This window comes from Electrophorus electricus, chromosome 10 (genome assembly GCF_041902795.1).
Source record: "Electrophorus electricus isolate QZ-2024a chromosome 10, ASM4190279v1, whole genome shotgun sequence".
Classification (NCBI taxonomy): Eukaryota; Metazoa; Chordata; class Actinopteri; order Gymnotiformes; family Gymnotidae; genus Electrophorus; species Electrophorus electricus.
Window position 1 is genome coordinate 26505777 of NC_137506.1, and position 17500 is coordinate 26523276.

Below are 17500 nucleotides of genomic sequence, written 5' to 3' on the forward strand. Positions count from 1 at the left end.
AGAGAGAGAGAGAGAGAGAGAGCTATGGTATCTCTAGGTAAATCTTATTTAATGTTTCCCTAATTAGAATCAATGCAACCCAATTTCCAAAGCCCCATGCCTTTGTTATGTGCGCATAATCGATCAGGAAGGCTGTGGCCACGCTCATCCCCCAGCCTCCGCCCCTCCCCCCCCACCCACCCCGCCCTCCTTCCGATAGGACTGCGCACACAACCCTCACAGCCTCCCATGGAAAGCACGCTCCGCAGCACTGAGAGGGGTAGGACCTTCCAAATACGTCACCACCTTCCCAAATGCTAATGAGGTGTGCATTCCGAAGTATCGTGGGCTGTCGCACGTTAAACTGATACCAGGGACGATTTATCAAGCCCTGAGCTCTGATAGCATAACACAGGGTTTGATGTACATCAGAGGAAGCCACAGAATCACAGACACTCTTCCGGGAAAGGGCCCAAGAATGAGAGAGGAAATATAAAAAGGGAATGACAGTGCATGAGAGCTGGACTGCGAGAATAAGCCTTGAAATAAGATGGACGGATGAAAATAACCCTAACCCTGGCAGGGGAACCACAGGATTAGATACGAGGTTATTCCGTGCCCTGTGCCTCTAATATGATTTCTGCGGCTGTAATAATTATGATTATTCCTGCTGCTATCGTGAATAAAAGCATATTGTATTCCAGGAGAATATGCTAGCATTAAGGAAAAAGGCTTTAGGGCCAAATCTGTTAAGCGCTGCCGTGCTGTCTGTTTGCAGAGCAGTCAGACAGCGCGGGAGAGCCGCTATTGCAGGTTTGATGTCTTTGCCAGATTGGATTTAATCCGGATTATGCCTCCCCCTCCCCCCCTCTCTCTCGGTTTCTCACAGACACATATATACACACACACACACACACACACACACACACACACACACGTTTATTGGCACTGTCGCGCATCACATTTGTGTGTGTGCCTGTGTCTTCTTGCACTGCTCTCTGCTACACAGAAAATAATTATGATATAAACTCGATACATGAAGCTACAGTGGCTTCATTAATAATGGGCTGTTTTATTTACACTGCTTAGAAATAAATAGGAACACGCAAGGCATATAATATGTAAAGCACAACATCAGGTCATAAACACATGAGACCTTTAGCTGCACTACTAAGCCTTCTCACCCAGCCTGGCAGGCACAGCCAAGATCTGTGCACACAACTCTCCATTATTTATTAAGTTAATCGATTTGGCCAATTATGTATATCTTCCCGTGGTAGTGTGTGTGAAAAGATGTAGCCGGGCACAGCTGTGTGTGAGAAGCTGTAGCCGGCCACAGCTACGTTTGAGAAGCTGTAGCCGGGCGCAGCTGTGTGTGAGAAGCTGTAGCCGGCCACAGCTACGTTTGAGAAGCTGTAGCCGGCCACAGCTACGTTTGAGAAGCTGTAGCCTGCCACAGCTACGTTTGAGAAGCTGTAGCCGGCCACAGCTAAGTTTGAGAAGCTGTAGCCGGGCACAGCTGTGTGTGAGAAGCTGTAGCCGGGCACAGCTACGTTTGAGAAGCTGTAGCCGGCCACAGCTACGTTTGAGAAGCTGTAGCCTGCCACAGCTACGTTTGAGAAGCTGTAGCCGGCCACAGCTAAGTTTGAGAAGCTGTAGCCGGGCACAGCTGTGTGTGAGAAGCTGTAGCCGGGCACAGCTACGTTTGAGAAGCTGTAGCCGGGCGCAGCTGTGTGTGAGAAGCTGTAGCCGGCCACAGCTACGTTTGAGAAGCTGTAGCCGGGCGCAGCTGTGTGTGAGAAGCTGTAGCCGGCCACAGCTACGTTTGAGAAGCTGTAGCCGGGTGCAGCTGTGTGTGAGAAGCTGTGAGAAGTGCTGCTGGACACTTACATGGCTTTTTCGGTGGTAGGCTGAGCTGGGGGTTCAGATAGGGGCTGTTCTCTGCGTCTATCCGCCGCTTGTACTTCTGCCGACCACCACGCACCCGGTCCAGCCGCACTCCTGTGAAAACAGAGGGAGAATGAGCACAGCACGCTTACAATGGCACTGCTCCCCCAAAGAGTTCTATCACCATGGAAAGGGCATCCAGTGAGCGCAGTTAGGGGCAGTCATGCTAAACAACTGCCCCTTGCTTGCGTGTGCTCTTAGCTTCTTTAATTTTGGGGGTGAGGCGTTGTTTTGGTGAACCGTTGTGGAAAGGCTGAAACAGCTGAGGGGGACGGCGACCAGCGAGTGACGGCTCTCGCCAAGTGAGCAGCAGCTGCCACACGCCATTTCAGTACTGTGGACAGGAAACGGTCAGCTGCAGACAGATAGGGCCACAGGCACTCTCTCCGTGTGACGCCCAGACACACACCTGCCCATCTTCTGCTCACTGCTTGTGCATGACTGCTATCAGTGTATGTCAGTGTGTGTCAGTATGTGTGTGTTTTTCTGCGTGCACACACATGTGTGTTTGGGAAAATGCTGGAAGCCACAGCAGAGTTTATGTATGTGAGGGATTTTTTTTCTTTCTGAAAACATCTGCCTAATGTTGTAAACTAAAACAGAAAAATTTGTGAAACAAATCAGAGCCTAGCTAATCAGATCCTAGCTAATCAGAGCCTAGCTAATCAGAGCCTAACTAATCAGAGCCTAACTAATCAGAGCCTAGCTCTACGTCACTGAGACTGGACAGACTTATTGAAGCAAAATAATCATGAAAACCATCATAAAGGAATTTTGCAGAAGCAGTTTAAATTGTTACCACACATTTCCTTATCATTTCATCTTATGCAGACAGGTTAAACAAATAAGCCCATTCTTAGAATTGGTAAAGAAAATTGTACATAAGGTGCAGTGAGCAATCTGAAAACATTCCTGCAAATTATTGGACTACAATCTCTGAAGCTCTCCAACTGTATGCTATTCCACCACCAAGGAGGTGCAGATCCATTCAATGCACAGCTGTTTATATAGTATCAGAATGAACCCTGCAACACACCTCACAAACACTTCTTCCGCCTTTTTGGGGCCCTGAGTGTCGTGGGGCCCTGTGGGGCTCTGTGGATCTAGCTATAGAGCCCTGCGGTCCGGCCCATAAATTTGCCGCCTTTAGAACTCCTATGCAAAATGCTGCGCCTTGTCACCACAGCAAAGCTTCCTTTCATGGCTCTCTCTCCTTCTCATGGTTGTTCACCCATCACTCTCAGACGCTGTCAATACTCCCCCCACAAACCCAACATGAGGGGGTCATTCATTCATCGAGGTGCAGCGGTTGCTAAAACAACCGACCAATACGGCCATGTGCGGCAGCTTGAAGGCCTGTCCCCTGCTTTTAATTAATTGACATACAAAAGAGCCTTAATTTAATTATGCAATCCTCTCTGGAGGATAGGTGGTTTCCGTGGAAACCACTTCAAGCCGGCCCAGGAGCCGTTTGATGTAGCTGGCGGGAGGGAGAGGGAAACTGGACAGGAGTTCCCACTGAGTAAGTCCCAGCTCCACATTCAGAAGTGTACAACAACTCTGTAACGCTGAAATTCTGGAACCATTTCAATTGCCTTAAAACCTCCAAGAGAAAATGGACGTCTGCTCATCAGTGCATGCGGTATCTCTCCACGATGACATGTATTGCTTTGTATGGCCGGAACATGGATGCAGATATATTTGAATACTAAGTAAAAGGTAAAGAATATTCAGTGTCTTCAAAGCGTGAAGAGACAACAGGTACGAACGTCCTGTTTCAGGACACAGCGTGAGGAAATGACAGGTATGAAGAGTGTCCTGTTTCAGGACACAGTGTGATGAGCACTAATTATCTCTGTCCTTGGCATCCCTGTGTCATTCACTGAGAATCTCATATTGCTCCAGAGGACAGGAGAGATCTTTGATATAGCTTGTTCTCACATTCTGTAGGGGGTGTCCACACACACACACACACACACACACACACACACACACACACACACACACACACACACACACACACACACACACACACACACACACCGTTGCCAGAAGAAGGTCTCAAAAAGATGTTATGTCACCTCCGTAGCAGGCTAATGCCAGCACCCAAGACATGTAGTAAGATACAATGCTCAGATGCTCACAGCTTCTCATCGTAACCAGGCTGCTGCTTGACTGAGGCTCCGGGGCTGGGGCCATGGGGGTGGAGGAAGGTTTATTGCGCTCATTCACCAGTACTGCAGCCTTCCCAATTGTGGTGGCATCACCTGAACCTCAAGTGCCAGCTTATCCCTCCCCCATGTGCCCACTGTGTCTGCTGCCTGGCCAGTGCCCCTCAGATTTATGGGGCTTTTATTAGCCTCCTCAGGTTAGTAACACTCCAGTCTGGGTTTACTGCAATACCACGCGACCATGAACAGCTAAAGAGCAAACAAGGAGACATGCTGTAAACCCTCATAAGGGGGCCAACTGTATATACAGATATACCTGAGATTAATAGGATTAGTAGGAAAGTCACGTTTTAAACACGTTTTATAAAAGGAAATCATGCGCTATCCGCTGACACGGCTGCGTTCACCATGCGTAAAGGAACCAGGCAGTTCTTCGCACATTCCTGCAGTTTTTCCATTCTCTTGCATTAAGAATGCCGTTCCAGGTGTGAGGGCTAATTCTGTCACCTTGCTTGTGTCTCTGGTTGCCACACTGGCCTGGAACTCCAGGCGCACGACCAAGCACCTTATTGCCTTCACAGATACGCAAAAATGTAGCTAACGCCATGCACCCTGGGAAAGGCCCACCACTGGCCTGAGACGACATAGCAACCAGGCGCCCAGCTGCATGTGTTCCTCTAGTGCAGTATTGGGTTACACACCCTCGCACGCACACGCACACGCACACACACACACACACACACACACACACACACACACACACACGCAAAAGGACGGCCGAGTGCTTGTTGTTTGGCCGTGTATCTAGGGGCCAGAGCAGGGGGGCCCTGACAAATAACATTGCCTCTCAGTCTGCACACTGCCAGAGCTGCACTGCGCCTGCTATTTCAATCAGGACAGGAGCTGTAACAATGCGGAGATGTGTGGGGTTTGGCTGCGTCCTGATCTTCTCAGTAACCTGCCGAGTGCCCACAGAAGTCATTCAGAATTCACAGAAGGATTACTGTATTACTATATTTATCATTTAGAAAACAAGTGTATGTATTTTTGCCCAAGCACAGAACTTGTGTATATTTAAGTCAGTTGCTTATTGTTCCTCTGTTTTTTTACAAATATTTATGCATTTATTATTTATTAAATATAGATTAGTATATCTATTATTATATTCATTTGTGACATACATTCTGTTTCACAAGTGAAAACTGTGGCCTTTGGGCTATGGGCTCTATGTCCACAAACTGGACAACAGAGTAAAGCAAACCAGGGAAAAAGAACCAGAAAACATTACTGAGAAACTTTTCTTGGTTTCTATCAGAAACGACTTTTCTGGAGTTTATTTTTGCCTGATTTTAAATTATCCGCCTCTTTTTGTCCTTTTACTGGAACCACACAGATGACTGTAAACATCTTACGAGGCTTGTTTTGAATTTCATAGGTAGCATGGAATCCCACGAGCCGTATGCAGCAGTTTTACGGGGAGGCAGGAGCTCAGAGATCCAGCCGCTGGCCAGTGGAGGTCCTTTATAGAGGGCCGCTAATACATCGCACGTGGCCAGGGACTTGTGACCTCTGGAGCCAGACGCCATGAGCAGGAAGAGTCAAACAGAGACGTGGAGAAAGCAGAATGATATAAAGGACTTATAATGAGAGTCCGGCATAAAGGCTCCAGGGACCACGCGTGGGGGACAAGCACAGAACCTGTTTGGGCTCAGTTCCCCCACCAAAATGAGACTTTAGGAAAAAACACTGTGTCTACCGTAGAACTGCTAAGTTACTAAGTAAATGTAGGCTAACGGTTAACCAGTTTTGATTATTTTCTAAATTAGAAATTCAGAGTATCAGTTGCAGGATGTTGTAGTTGCAGAACCTTTGCTATTATTATGCTTAAATGGCTAAAGGTTTTATCTTTTTTTGGGGGGGGGGGGGGGGGGGGTTCACTAAACTATGAAAATTAATTATGTTAAATAGATGTACCAGAATACTAATATTTCCTGCAAGAAAAAAGGGAGAAAGCATAAGTACTACACCAGGCTAAAGCAGGGTTTAAATATAATTAGCCTCTGGCAGAATTTCAGGGGCCTGGTCTAATAAAACTATATCTGCCATAGCTATAGCGGCCTCCTGACCATCCCTGAAATAGGACGAAGGCCTAAGGCTACGGAATAAATGGGGTGCTATCTGCTAAATTATTAGGTAATGGATATTTATGAGTGACAATAAAATAAGACAGTATTTTGCCGGACAGCACGCTGATTAGGCTATTAGTGGGAGAAAACCCTTGCCATAGCATTCTTGACAGCAACATAGCTGGGAAGTGGATCATGATACAGACATCATATGGGCCACTGTAAATTTGGGCTAGATGACAAAGCCCATGTTCAATGAAAATAATGTGAGCTACCCATTACAGCCCTTTAGTTATTGCTACTCATCAATGCTGCAGCATTGGCAAATCTATTCAGCACAAGGTAGGCAACCTAAAAGGAAAATGCCATCCATTTGGAGCACCACTGTCAATGAACATATAATATTAATATAAAAGATCATCTGAATTAAAGGTTTGTTCATATTAACACTGTAGTTTTTGTTTTTAGTTTGTAACATACGGAAGCTTAATATATGTTTAGATTCTTGTCATACTATCTTCACATGACTTACTCTTACCTAGCCACCAGTAGACCCTCTATTCCTGTGTCTAGCAGTGCTGCAGACTCAGAGTGTGCTGCTCCTCACAAACACATGGCAGGCGCCTTGGAGGGTAAAAACGCCCTCGGCAGCTGACATACTAACAGACGTCCGTGCCGCAAAGGTCAGGTGCTCCTAACACATGGGACACGAGCTCATTACTGGTACTTTTTAACAGCTCCACTTACTTTCAAAAACAAGTTTATCCCCACAAAGTTCTAAAGTAACTCCCACTTAATAAAACGATGTCCAAGAAAACAAACCACCTTTCACCTGTGAGATATTCCTTCCTGTTAAAAACTGTGGACTGAAGCATGGCTATCCAGGCATGCTACACGCCTGTCCAGTGTGCGCATTTACACTGAGCATCCATACCTTCTGTTACTAGAGGGCTTAAAATAACCTCGGATCAATTAGGCTGCGTTTCACTCCCTCAATCTTTCTCTCTGCTCTTTCCATTCTTCGCCCCATCCACATCTATCCCAGCAAGGCAGGCGCTGGTTGCCATGTCGAAACAAAGCCAACACATCCAACGCACCCCTGCATGAGTGCACAGGCACATACAGCTACCCCCAACCCAACCTTCAAAGACAAACCCGCTACTTCGGAAGGGATTTCAATCAAGCCAGGAGTTAAGCCTGCCAGATTACTGGTTCACTGTAAAAAAGGAAACGGAACCGGGAGGCTTCCAGGAAGATGTGTTTGACTTCACATGGGCATCCAGACAGGGAGAGGGAGTCAAAAGGCTTGGGGGGGGCATCCTGGTCAGGAGCGACAAAGCATTCTGATGTAGCAGGCACACGCCAGCACACACGCCTCATATTACATACCATTTGAACTTGGGGACAATACCAGGCAGCTGCATGGTAGTCACTATAAATTATGATACCAATAAACGACCTGCTTAATATCCGTACTGCTCACCTCTGAGGAAGCATATAGAGGAATGCTAAGGACCTTAGGTCAGGAGATGTAGGAAAAGCTACAGTGAGGTCTGTGCAAGCCTTGCCTTTGGAAGGGAATGCGTAGTTTCGGTAAGAGAGGCCCCAGTATTGCAGAGGCATGAGCGAGCTTCCTGATCCTACAAGTGTCCCCTGCTACGCCCTTATTAGGCCCGAGCTGTGGTGCTCCAACGGCGCGCGGCACTCTGGCAGAGCAGAACGCTGGCTGCAAACCATTGCTGCTTCCACATTACATGCAAATGGGCCAGGAACAAAATGAACACGGGCAGGCAACTTGACTGCTGGTTGCCAGATCCCCTGAGTCCCACACGAAGAAGTTATTAAATCTTCGCCGGGGAAGTGGAGGGGTCATGAAAAAGGATGGAGAGAAAGATAGAGAAAGAGAGCAGGAGAGAGAGAGAGAGAGAGAGAGAGACGGGTGATGAGAACAGAGAACAGAAATACTGAGAGAAGAAAGAGAGAGAGGTGCAAGATGATGGTGCTGGCTATGGGAAGGGGGTGTTAGACAGCGTCATCTCAATCTCTGACGTTATCCAATGAAATCTGGATAAGTGGAGGGACACTTCATGGTGCAATTCATGCATAAAACAGAAATTTTATTTGCTTTCTAATGTTTTGGTCATTACATTCCCTACCGTTCACACAGACACGCTCACCTCAACGGCCACCCAAGGCTTCTGTCCTCTGTATCTTAATTACTAAACTAGGCAAATATTGATGGCATTTGTCTCGCACGCCTTCGTGTGTTCAGAGGAATCGTGTGGACCTACTCAGGATTCCGCGCCACGCTCGTAGTGGGCGGCTGCGGAAAGCTGGGGCCCAAATATCGAGACTTTGAATCAGAACCTCGACGAGGGCCTGCACGCTACCGAAAAGTGCTGACCGTCGGCGAGCAAACAGACGTGACCGCCTTGGCAAACAAGGCAGGGTTAGCGCGTGCCTGCATGTGTTTGTGAAGGGTGTTGGCTGTTTATGTGCGATCACTGCGGATGAAGCAGACAGCACATGTCCGCTGCGAATCTTAAACAAAACTTAAAAAAATATATATCTGCTGCAGAATTCCCACGTGACACCATACGTAGGTACGCTGGAAGCATTAAAAACGTAGGTTACGGTGGCCGTACAGTGCTGTATCCTAAAATAAACAGCCATTAGCTAAGACAAGGTAAGCTAAGGAAGAGCAACGAGCCCCGTGTGTCCATGACGGCTTGAAAGAGCTGGATGTCTGTGCAGCAAGCAGTCACTGCATGAGGTCCAAGCGGTTCAACAATGGCTTTGAGTTTGGACTTGTGGACTGACAGTGCCGAATAAAGTAAAAACGGTTCCTAAGTTGTTGATGGAATAATGCGTGCCTAATCATATACTTCCGACTGCGTTGGAAACCTTAATAGAGTTGACAGGAGTTTTGAAATGGACATGCCAGCAGCTAACAATACATAATACATTGGATTTATCTGATTAATACTATTAACAGCATTATTCAGAGAACGTGTCTTAATTTTTGTTTGTGATATTGTCAAGAATGCAAAGGAAGTGAGCATGCCCTCACTCTTTTTCTAAGACAGAACTCAGTGAGACCCTTCTTTGCACCACACCCTTCACACACACACACACACACACACACACACACCTTAATAAAGAGCCATCTGAACAAGCCCATTTATTTTCCAGAAAATTAACTCACTTTCAGTCCTGATTAATGATTTTAATCTAAATGAATCAAATTAAAAATTGAAAATTATATTTCCTAAGCCTACAAAAAGGGGGAGGAGGGGGCCAAGGAGAAAAGCGACCAATCCCAGTTAACAAATGAGCCTTCAAATATTAAACGATGACCAGGAGGAAAAGGGGGATCCTAATGAAATGTATCCAGGATCTTGCTGGTTCCTTACATAGCGGCTGAGCGGAAATGATACAGCAGTGTTGCACCAGGGGAACGGTTGGGGGGGCTGCATACTGCTGGCTTCAAATCTGCAGAGAATTACAGAGTCATCTTCTTTCTTTAATTATCATGTCAAGTACTGTCCGTAACCTCCAGCTTCGAAAGAGAAATGTGGACACCCTCTTAAACAAGCGCCCACTCTCTCTATCTAGACACAAAGGGCACGGAAGTACCCTGTGAGTTAGGCGGATGGGTCCTTCCCTGGCAGTATATCGTCCATGGTCTGGCGTGGTGAGTGGGCACTCCCTGACATTGACGAATTCTGCGCGACTTGCTGGAAAACTCTGCTCATGGCTGGCTGCTTCCTCTCTGGAGCTTCAGTGGGGAGCTGTCAGACACACGGGCGATGTAATACACACAGTGATGAACGGTGATCATTCCGGGCGCAGGAATATTGCTGAGAGTCGATATGTGGACTGGGTTTGATCGGATCACTATTGGATTTCCCGGCACTTCAAATGGCCACAGACTAGGCCTGCAGGATACTAACGGATCGGCGGGGGTGGGGGGGGGGAATTGACACATCTACGCTTTTACTGTGGGGCCAAAACAAGCAAAAACACGAAAGAGATGAAGAGGGGCACACGCACACACACACTCACACACTCACACACAGCTGTGACAGGATCTTCCTGGCTGGGCTGCGGCCCACGCACTAGAGGCAGCTTGCAGGGCTGAGATATAGGTGTGCCATGCAGCCTATTTCAGGAAGCCCCGCGTCTTCGTTTGGTAGCCCAATCAGAACAGGCTGTCGAGAGTTTAACAAGGCTGCCAGGCGGTGACGGAACGACAAGCAAATGATTGAAACGGTGAGCTTGGTAATTGGAAGTGGGCTGCTGTCTTCCAGTCCTCTGCCCCTGCAGACATGGGAAGGCAGACGCACACGCTCACCACCCACCCGGCTCCTCCTGACCCCTCGCTACCCGCCTGCTTTTATGGTAATTGAGGCGGTTATACGAGGCAGCCGGGGCCGGGACTTCCTTCTTCCATCGCGGCTTCAGGAAGAAAAAAAGCAGGTGTTATCTCCGGGCCGACAGTGCCTCCCAATTGTTGACTCAACAATACAAGAGCATCCTTATCGGGGCTCGGGGGGAAGACTGATTGGCAGGCCGATATGTTTAGACAATGCGCTGTGTTCCTAACTGCATTTACCCGGGGCGCTGCACTCTGTCCGGGAGAACTCAGAGCCGCAGAAGGAGGGACAGTGGAGTGGGAGAATTAACTACAGGCCATAGATGGAGTCTTTGAATAATAGATTGCGTCTGTTTAAATTGTCCTGCACCCTCAGTCTGGATTTACACAGGTCTTAAACAGGCCTGCTCCTGTTCTCCATAATAGGAATGAGTGGATAAACTAGGATCCCTGGAAAGAGAGGGCATAACGATAATAATAATAATAATAATAATAATAATAATAATCATCATCATCATCATCATTTCTGATACTGTTTGCTGTATGTACTTAATTCCTGTATGACGGTGCAGCAGCAGTACAGTGCTTGAGTGGAAAGGTAAACCATGAGACGCAGCCCGGCGGTAGATAAACTCCAAGAGACAGTGAGGTGTTAAAAGCAGATGGGCGCGGGGTTGGGGGCTCGAGGGGGCTCAAAAGGAGGTGATTTGTGCTGTGATTCGGCCTGACGGTAGACTCGATGAGGGCGGATCACTGAGGTGTACGCGTTTGTGTGTGTGTGTGTGTGTGTGGGCCATGGGCAGGTGGCTGCCAGCCTCTGTGGATCCCCCGGCCATTCGATTAGAGGCAGCCATTAGATGGAGAGCCTTCTCCAGACCCACTTCCACAGCAGACGGGAGCTGCCGAGGTTGGGAGAGTGGGAGCACAGTGGCGCTTGAGGATGTGGCGCCGTTCCTCCAGCTTCTCTTCGATCGCGTCCGCTGTCCCTCGTTTGATTGTGATGGTGTTTAAGTGAGGAAGCACTTCTACGTCTGTGTGCGTGCATGCGACAGTCTATCATGGCATAGCTGTGTCATTAATATAATTAACATTAGTGCTAATCAGCTAGCCTGCTGTGACCTAATTTCCACTAATGTTTTGCAATGCTTCAGTTTTTAATCCTTCAACACCTCTAATAATATAGTGCTCCCTGTTTAACTCCCTCTATCTCCCCCTCACTCACACACACACTCTCACACACACACACACTCTCACACTCACACACACTCACACACACACTTACACTCACACACACACACTTACACTCACACACACACACTCACACTGTCTCTATTTCCCTCAAATCCCCTTCTTGTAGGCTATGATGCTAATGCATCAGTCCATGTGAACTACTTGTTCTAGTGCACTTGAGAAAGAACTATATTGACAAACATCCTATTCACAAGCAGAATCTTCACACCCTTTTGCGATTTTAGGAAATGCAGTTACAGTAACTGTGGTGAGTGTGTGGTGTGTTTTGTGTGTGTGTGTGTGTGTGTGTGTGTGTGTGTGTGTGTGTGTGTTTTGTGTGTGTGTGTGTGTGTGTGTGTGTGTGTGTGTGTGTGTGTGTGTGTGGCAGAGGAAGAGCTACTTAGTGAGCTGTATGCTTGCATTTAACAATGCCTCTTTCTGCCTCAGCAATTCCTTGCTACTAAATGATCTAATTAAAGTCTCATCAGTTGTGTGTCTTAGGCCATGCTCCTCCACTGTGTGCACACACACACACACACACACACACACACACACACACACACACACACACACACACACACACACACACACACACACACACACACACACACACACACACACACACAGACACACAGACACACACTGCCATGGCAACACTCCCCCAAGGCTTGAGTGATAGCAGACACAGCAGACAGAGGCTGGTGACTGATCATCTATCCACAGTGGAAGTTTATGGCATAGAGGAAAGTGTGTGTGGGTATAAATTGGGTGCATGTGTGCATGTGTGCACGTGTGTGGGGTGGAGGGGTGAGGGGATGTGTTTTGAGGGAAGCCATTTTTATATTAAAATGCTGGAGGCCTTAAATAGCAAAGGCTTCATGTTCAGTTCTTCCAACTACCAACCCCCAGTCCATAATGCACTGCAGAGTGAATACAACCTCCCAACACTACCACTCCTGGAAAAATGTAACGCTCACCAGCCATCAGTGACATGGCCGTGTCTTTGTGGCAGGTCATAGTCTCCCAGGAGCCGGGAGACTGCATATGGCACGAACCGGCAAACATCAGCGCCGCCATTGGCGGGTAGCTGAGTGACACTCGCTCTCTGGCTGATGGAGCAAGATTGCACTGCACGGCCTGAAAACGGGCAGGGGTGGGGCTGGAGAGAGGTAGAACCGCAGGACGGTGCTGGTGGGGTCGTTTGGGGGCGGTGCTGGTGGGGGCAGTCTGGGCAGCGGGGCTGGGCAGGGTGGGGCACATCCGCCTACAGGAGCAGAGCAGGTAATTGCTCTCTCCCGGCGCCTCGTGTGACCACTGAACCTTCTCGACACCGGTCCCTGCCTTTCTGGAGCACACATGTCGGCAGCCATCGATCGCCATCGGGCCACGTCAGATCTTGTCTGAAAGGCTGTGCCCGGGCGGCGCCGAACTGCCATTATTTATGACTCAATAACTACATGTAATAGACATTTCTAGTGTTTTGTGGTCCGCGAGTCCCAGTCCTGGTGTATATGCTGGGGCTTAAAGGACTACCTCACCTGACGCTCCAGTCGCTAATAAGGAATGAGAGGTACCTGAGTGTCAGGAAGCAGAATGTGAATGAGATCATGTAACACTGCTTCACACTGGCATTCACTGTTAGCCAAATTAGCATTTCTGTGTAACAAGAAGGCTGGAACTTCCTGTCTTGTACCTTTTCACATTACTTCCTACTTTCTGAGCAAAATCCTTGTGTGCTTTGAATTCACCTCAAGAAAACCCCCTAAAAAACTCCTTTACAACCAGACACCATCCAATTAACTGAATGAATTTAAAGGGTAGAAATGAATGAATTCAATAGGCTGGCATTAATATTGCATTAAGAACATTCTAGGGGGTAATTGCTTCAGTGGACAAGGGCGGTCAAATCGTGAAGCCTTGACAAATAGGTTTGCATCGTTCAACCAATGACTATTGTTTAATTCGCACGTGTTCTAAAGATTACTGTGCAAAACGCTGACACGCAAACCAAAAAGTTCCAAGGTCCAGTTTATCGAGGCAGAAAGTGCAGTGCCAAACGTGTGTATGGGCGAGTGTGTGGAGTAAACACTGGTGAAGTGTGTGCAGTGTAAGGGGCTGGGGAGAGTGACGAGGGCATGACCCACCCAAATCAACTCTCTAATTCTTCCTCTAAAGAACCTTCACCTGTCAGTCAGCTTCTAGACTCAGCTGCCTCTGGGCTGGACTGACAGGTGTACAGAGGGCACGATAACACTCTGTGTGTGTGTGTGTGTGTGTGTGTGTGTGTGATACATGTCATGGCCCAGTTATACTCAGCTGTTTGGAGTGTGTAGAGGCAGTTGTGTGATATTGTGTGTGGGCTTTCACCTTCAGTACACTGCCATGAATTCTGTCGATCGCTGTACACACGGCCTTTTAGTTTCTAAAGCCGAGTGAGAATAGATAGCAGATTTCTTCAAAGCAGGAGTTATTTTACACCAAAAGTTTGCTAGTTCATACCAAAAGTGGAACATAAGTAAATAAAGAGAAATCCCTCATCGGCGGCTAAGACAGCCATGGGGATAGCTGATAGATGAACGCACCATGTCCAATTAACCACGCCGTTTCAACACTATTTTTGGATGAGAAATTAGCAGGTGCCCAATGACGCGACTTATGGAGAAGCAAGTCTCCATAAATAGAAATGCATTTATAATGCTTTGTTTAATGCGTGTGACCTATTTAAGTGCAAATTACACAACTGCTTTTGCGCACACCATTACGTGAACAGACCGGTAGCGTTCGGCTTGTGGAGGGGTGAGGGGTTTGTGAAGAGACTGACATGGCAGGAAGAGTGTGTCAGTACAGCGGTGCAGTCAGCGCGTGAGTCACTGGTGGAGCACAGAGATGGGCCTTGGAGAGGGGAGGTGGACTGCATGTGGGGGTCCCTACAAATGAATTTACACTGTAAAGTTTGGATATTTTGTTCCTGCTAAACAAAATAGACTGTGATGCATGTTTACATCCGAAGTTGCTGGTGGAAGGAGTTTTACCGCTATAACCAGTGCGTTGACCAAAACTGGGGCCTGCGTGTGTGTGTGTGTGTGTGTGTGTGTGTGTGTGTGTCATCCTGACTGCAGGAATGCTAGGCGTCCGTGCTGCCTGCCTGCCTGCCTGCCAGCCCCTGCCGTTCCCAGATTGCTATTATCTAGCCTCTCAAAGCCAGCCGGTTTGCACCGAGCCAAATTTAGCCTGCACCCCCCCCCCCAGGGCCTCCCCTGGAAGTGCCTGCCACTCCAGCCTTTTCCCCCACCATTCATGTCTGCCCTTCCCTTCCCAATCACTCCAGCCTGCACAAAGATTGATGGAGTGTGTGATGATATACACATCACGCGCCTACACAGACTGTGCTACTGCGAGCTTATTCGTGCTGGAGCTTATTTGTTGGAGGCTAGGTGCTGACTCGCGCTGAGTGAAGATAAGCTGAACTGAGCGAGGAGCAGGGAGGCTTCTGGGGCTCTCCCGTTCAGCAGAAGGCTGCGATCGGGTCACGGTGTGGACACCAGCCACCATCCGGACGCAGAGGAACAGGGAGAGGACTTTCGCACACCAGCTGTGCAGGCGGCCTGCCGAATGCCAAAAGCGCAACCCCCATTCCCCACCCCCCGGACCCCCTCCCCACCCCCACAACCAAATCAGCCCGGCCGCCTGGAAAAGTGCAGTCTGTGGGCCCCAGCATGGGCCCCCACTATGCAAAGACCGGGTGTCTGTGGGCAGCAGTGCAGAACCGGACATGCAGGCGAGCCCTGTCCGGCTGGTGCCTTCACGCCCAAGTGGAGCCCAGTAAGGAAATTGCTCACAAATTACCAAAACAAAGCAGAAGGAGCTGGCCGCGGCAGGCCGGCGTAGGAAAATCCAGGCTGGGTGGACCTGGACTGCGGGAAGTGGCCATTGGGATGCACATCGCCTGCCGTTTTGCGGACAAAGCAGTGATCCCCATCGCATCGTACCAACGGGAGACCTGCCAGACAAGCCAAGCACCTGCCCCACACCTTGAACGCCTGTACTCGGGAATGGAAGGGCACTGTTTAGGGAGGGGGTTCGTGCAAACAGAAACGTAGAAATGCTGGAAACCGTACAGGACCTATTTGGGAGGCACTTAATCAGAAGGTGCCGTGGTCACTCATTCCAGGAACGTCGTGCAGGTTGGGACTGGGGTGCCTTCACCGGGCTGCATGCATTTACTCTGGTCCAGTGGGAGCACTGCGGAGGAGAGACAGCGCGCCGACTATCTCCCACACTACACGATGCTATCTTTGACCAAACTGTCACGGCTGGTCTTTAAACAATCACAATCCTTCCCTCAGTCACGCGAAGCTGAGGAAGAAACCGAGGTTTGCCGAGGAGAAGCTCGATAGTTTTTCACGAGCACTTTGGCAAGCAGTGGTACTCGCTTGCAGATGTCTCTGGAGTGTGCTCAGAAGCACAGGGGATCCACGACTCGGCCCTGCCAAGTTCCCTTTCAGGAGGAAATCTGCCTCAATTAAGACCAGGAGTGTCAGAGAGGAGAACCCAGTCCCTTGTCTCCTCTGTGTCTCCCGGGAGTTGGAAGGTTGAGACCTCCAGCTGTGCCTCTCTCCCAGCTCTGGAGGATCAGGAGAGAGAAAAAGCACCAAAAGGGGAGGGGGGGGGTCTCCCAAAGTCAGCAGAAGGGAGAAATCTCCTCCTGGCTGCGGTCCATGTACATGAACGCTTCCTGTTCTTCAGGCTCCGCACAGGGACTCTCACCGATTCCCCCAATGGTTTTATTCAAATGCCTAAAGAGGTCATTTAGTTGGGCTTGAACACACACTGAAGGGGGGGGGGGGGAGCAGAAGGAGGTCTGGAGGAAAAAGGCTTGGAGGGAGACAAGGAAGGAGCAGGAGGAAGAGGAGTGGAGGCAGGAGGAAGAGCAGGAGAAGGGTGTTTCGGCAGCGTCGAACCTTCTGCATTTTCTGCAGGCTGATAAGCGACGGAGAAAACGCGCGAGGCTGACCTTTTTCACGCGGCCGGAAAAAAAAAACCCCTCAGCAATTAAGAAGAAGTTAATGCCCTAATTATGTGTGCCGTTTTAGGCAGTGCCAGAGGGGATCTCCCCAACAGCAGAGCGGGGCTTCGGCTTGGCACAACGTCTCCAGCTGTTTAAGCCCCACACCCAACCTGTGTACAGAACACGTTCTGCGTTTTAACGAGGTCTGGGGCAGGACTGATAGCAGGCAACCCCCGGTTGCACTAACCTCGTGGCTGAAGGTGAAGGACCACGCTCAGCTGCAGACAGCAAAAAGTAATGCGGGCGTTGGGATGCACAAGGGTATTGGCATGCGAACGGCTTGTGGTCCTTTATGACACAATTATGAGCCATGTCAAATGTCACCACAGTCAACAGGTCCTGCTGTCAGTCAGCCCGGGACCAGGGTTATCTCCTGGACAGACTACAAATGGCAGTTCAGCAAGTAGCCCGTGTTTTAGATCAGGTGGTGAGATGATTGGCCGCTAGACAGGAGCGCTCAGCCAGGAGTGCAGGAACCTGAGCGAGGCTTGTGCACTGTTCGCTCGGGCTGAACCTTGCTGGCACGGGGAACCAGATGTCTCGCCACAAAACAAACTGGCTGTATGGAAAAAAAAAATAAAAATAAATTAAAAAAACTGAAAAA

General features: G+C 48.9%; 1 protein-coding gene across 8 annotated transcripts in view; it reads right to left on the reverse strand.

Moving 5' to 3' along the window:
* Positions 1–17500, reverse strand: part of esrrga (estrogen-related receptor gamma a) — a 133919-nt gene that overhangs the window by 25412 nt on the left and 91007 nt on the right. For all 8 annotated transcript variants that reach the window (XM_035533065.2, XM_081721436.1, XM_035533066.2 and 5 more), the window contains one exon: positions 1870–1980. In XM_035533065.2, the coding sequence (XP_035388958.1) occupies positions 1870–1980 (111 nt within the window). The remainder of the gene's footprint in view (positions 1–1869; positions 1981–17500) is intronic.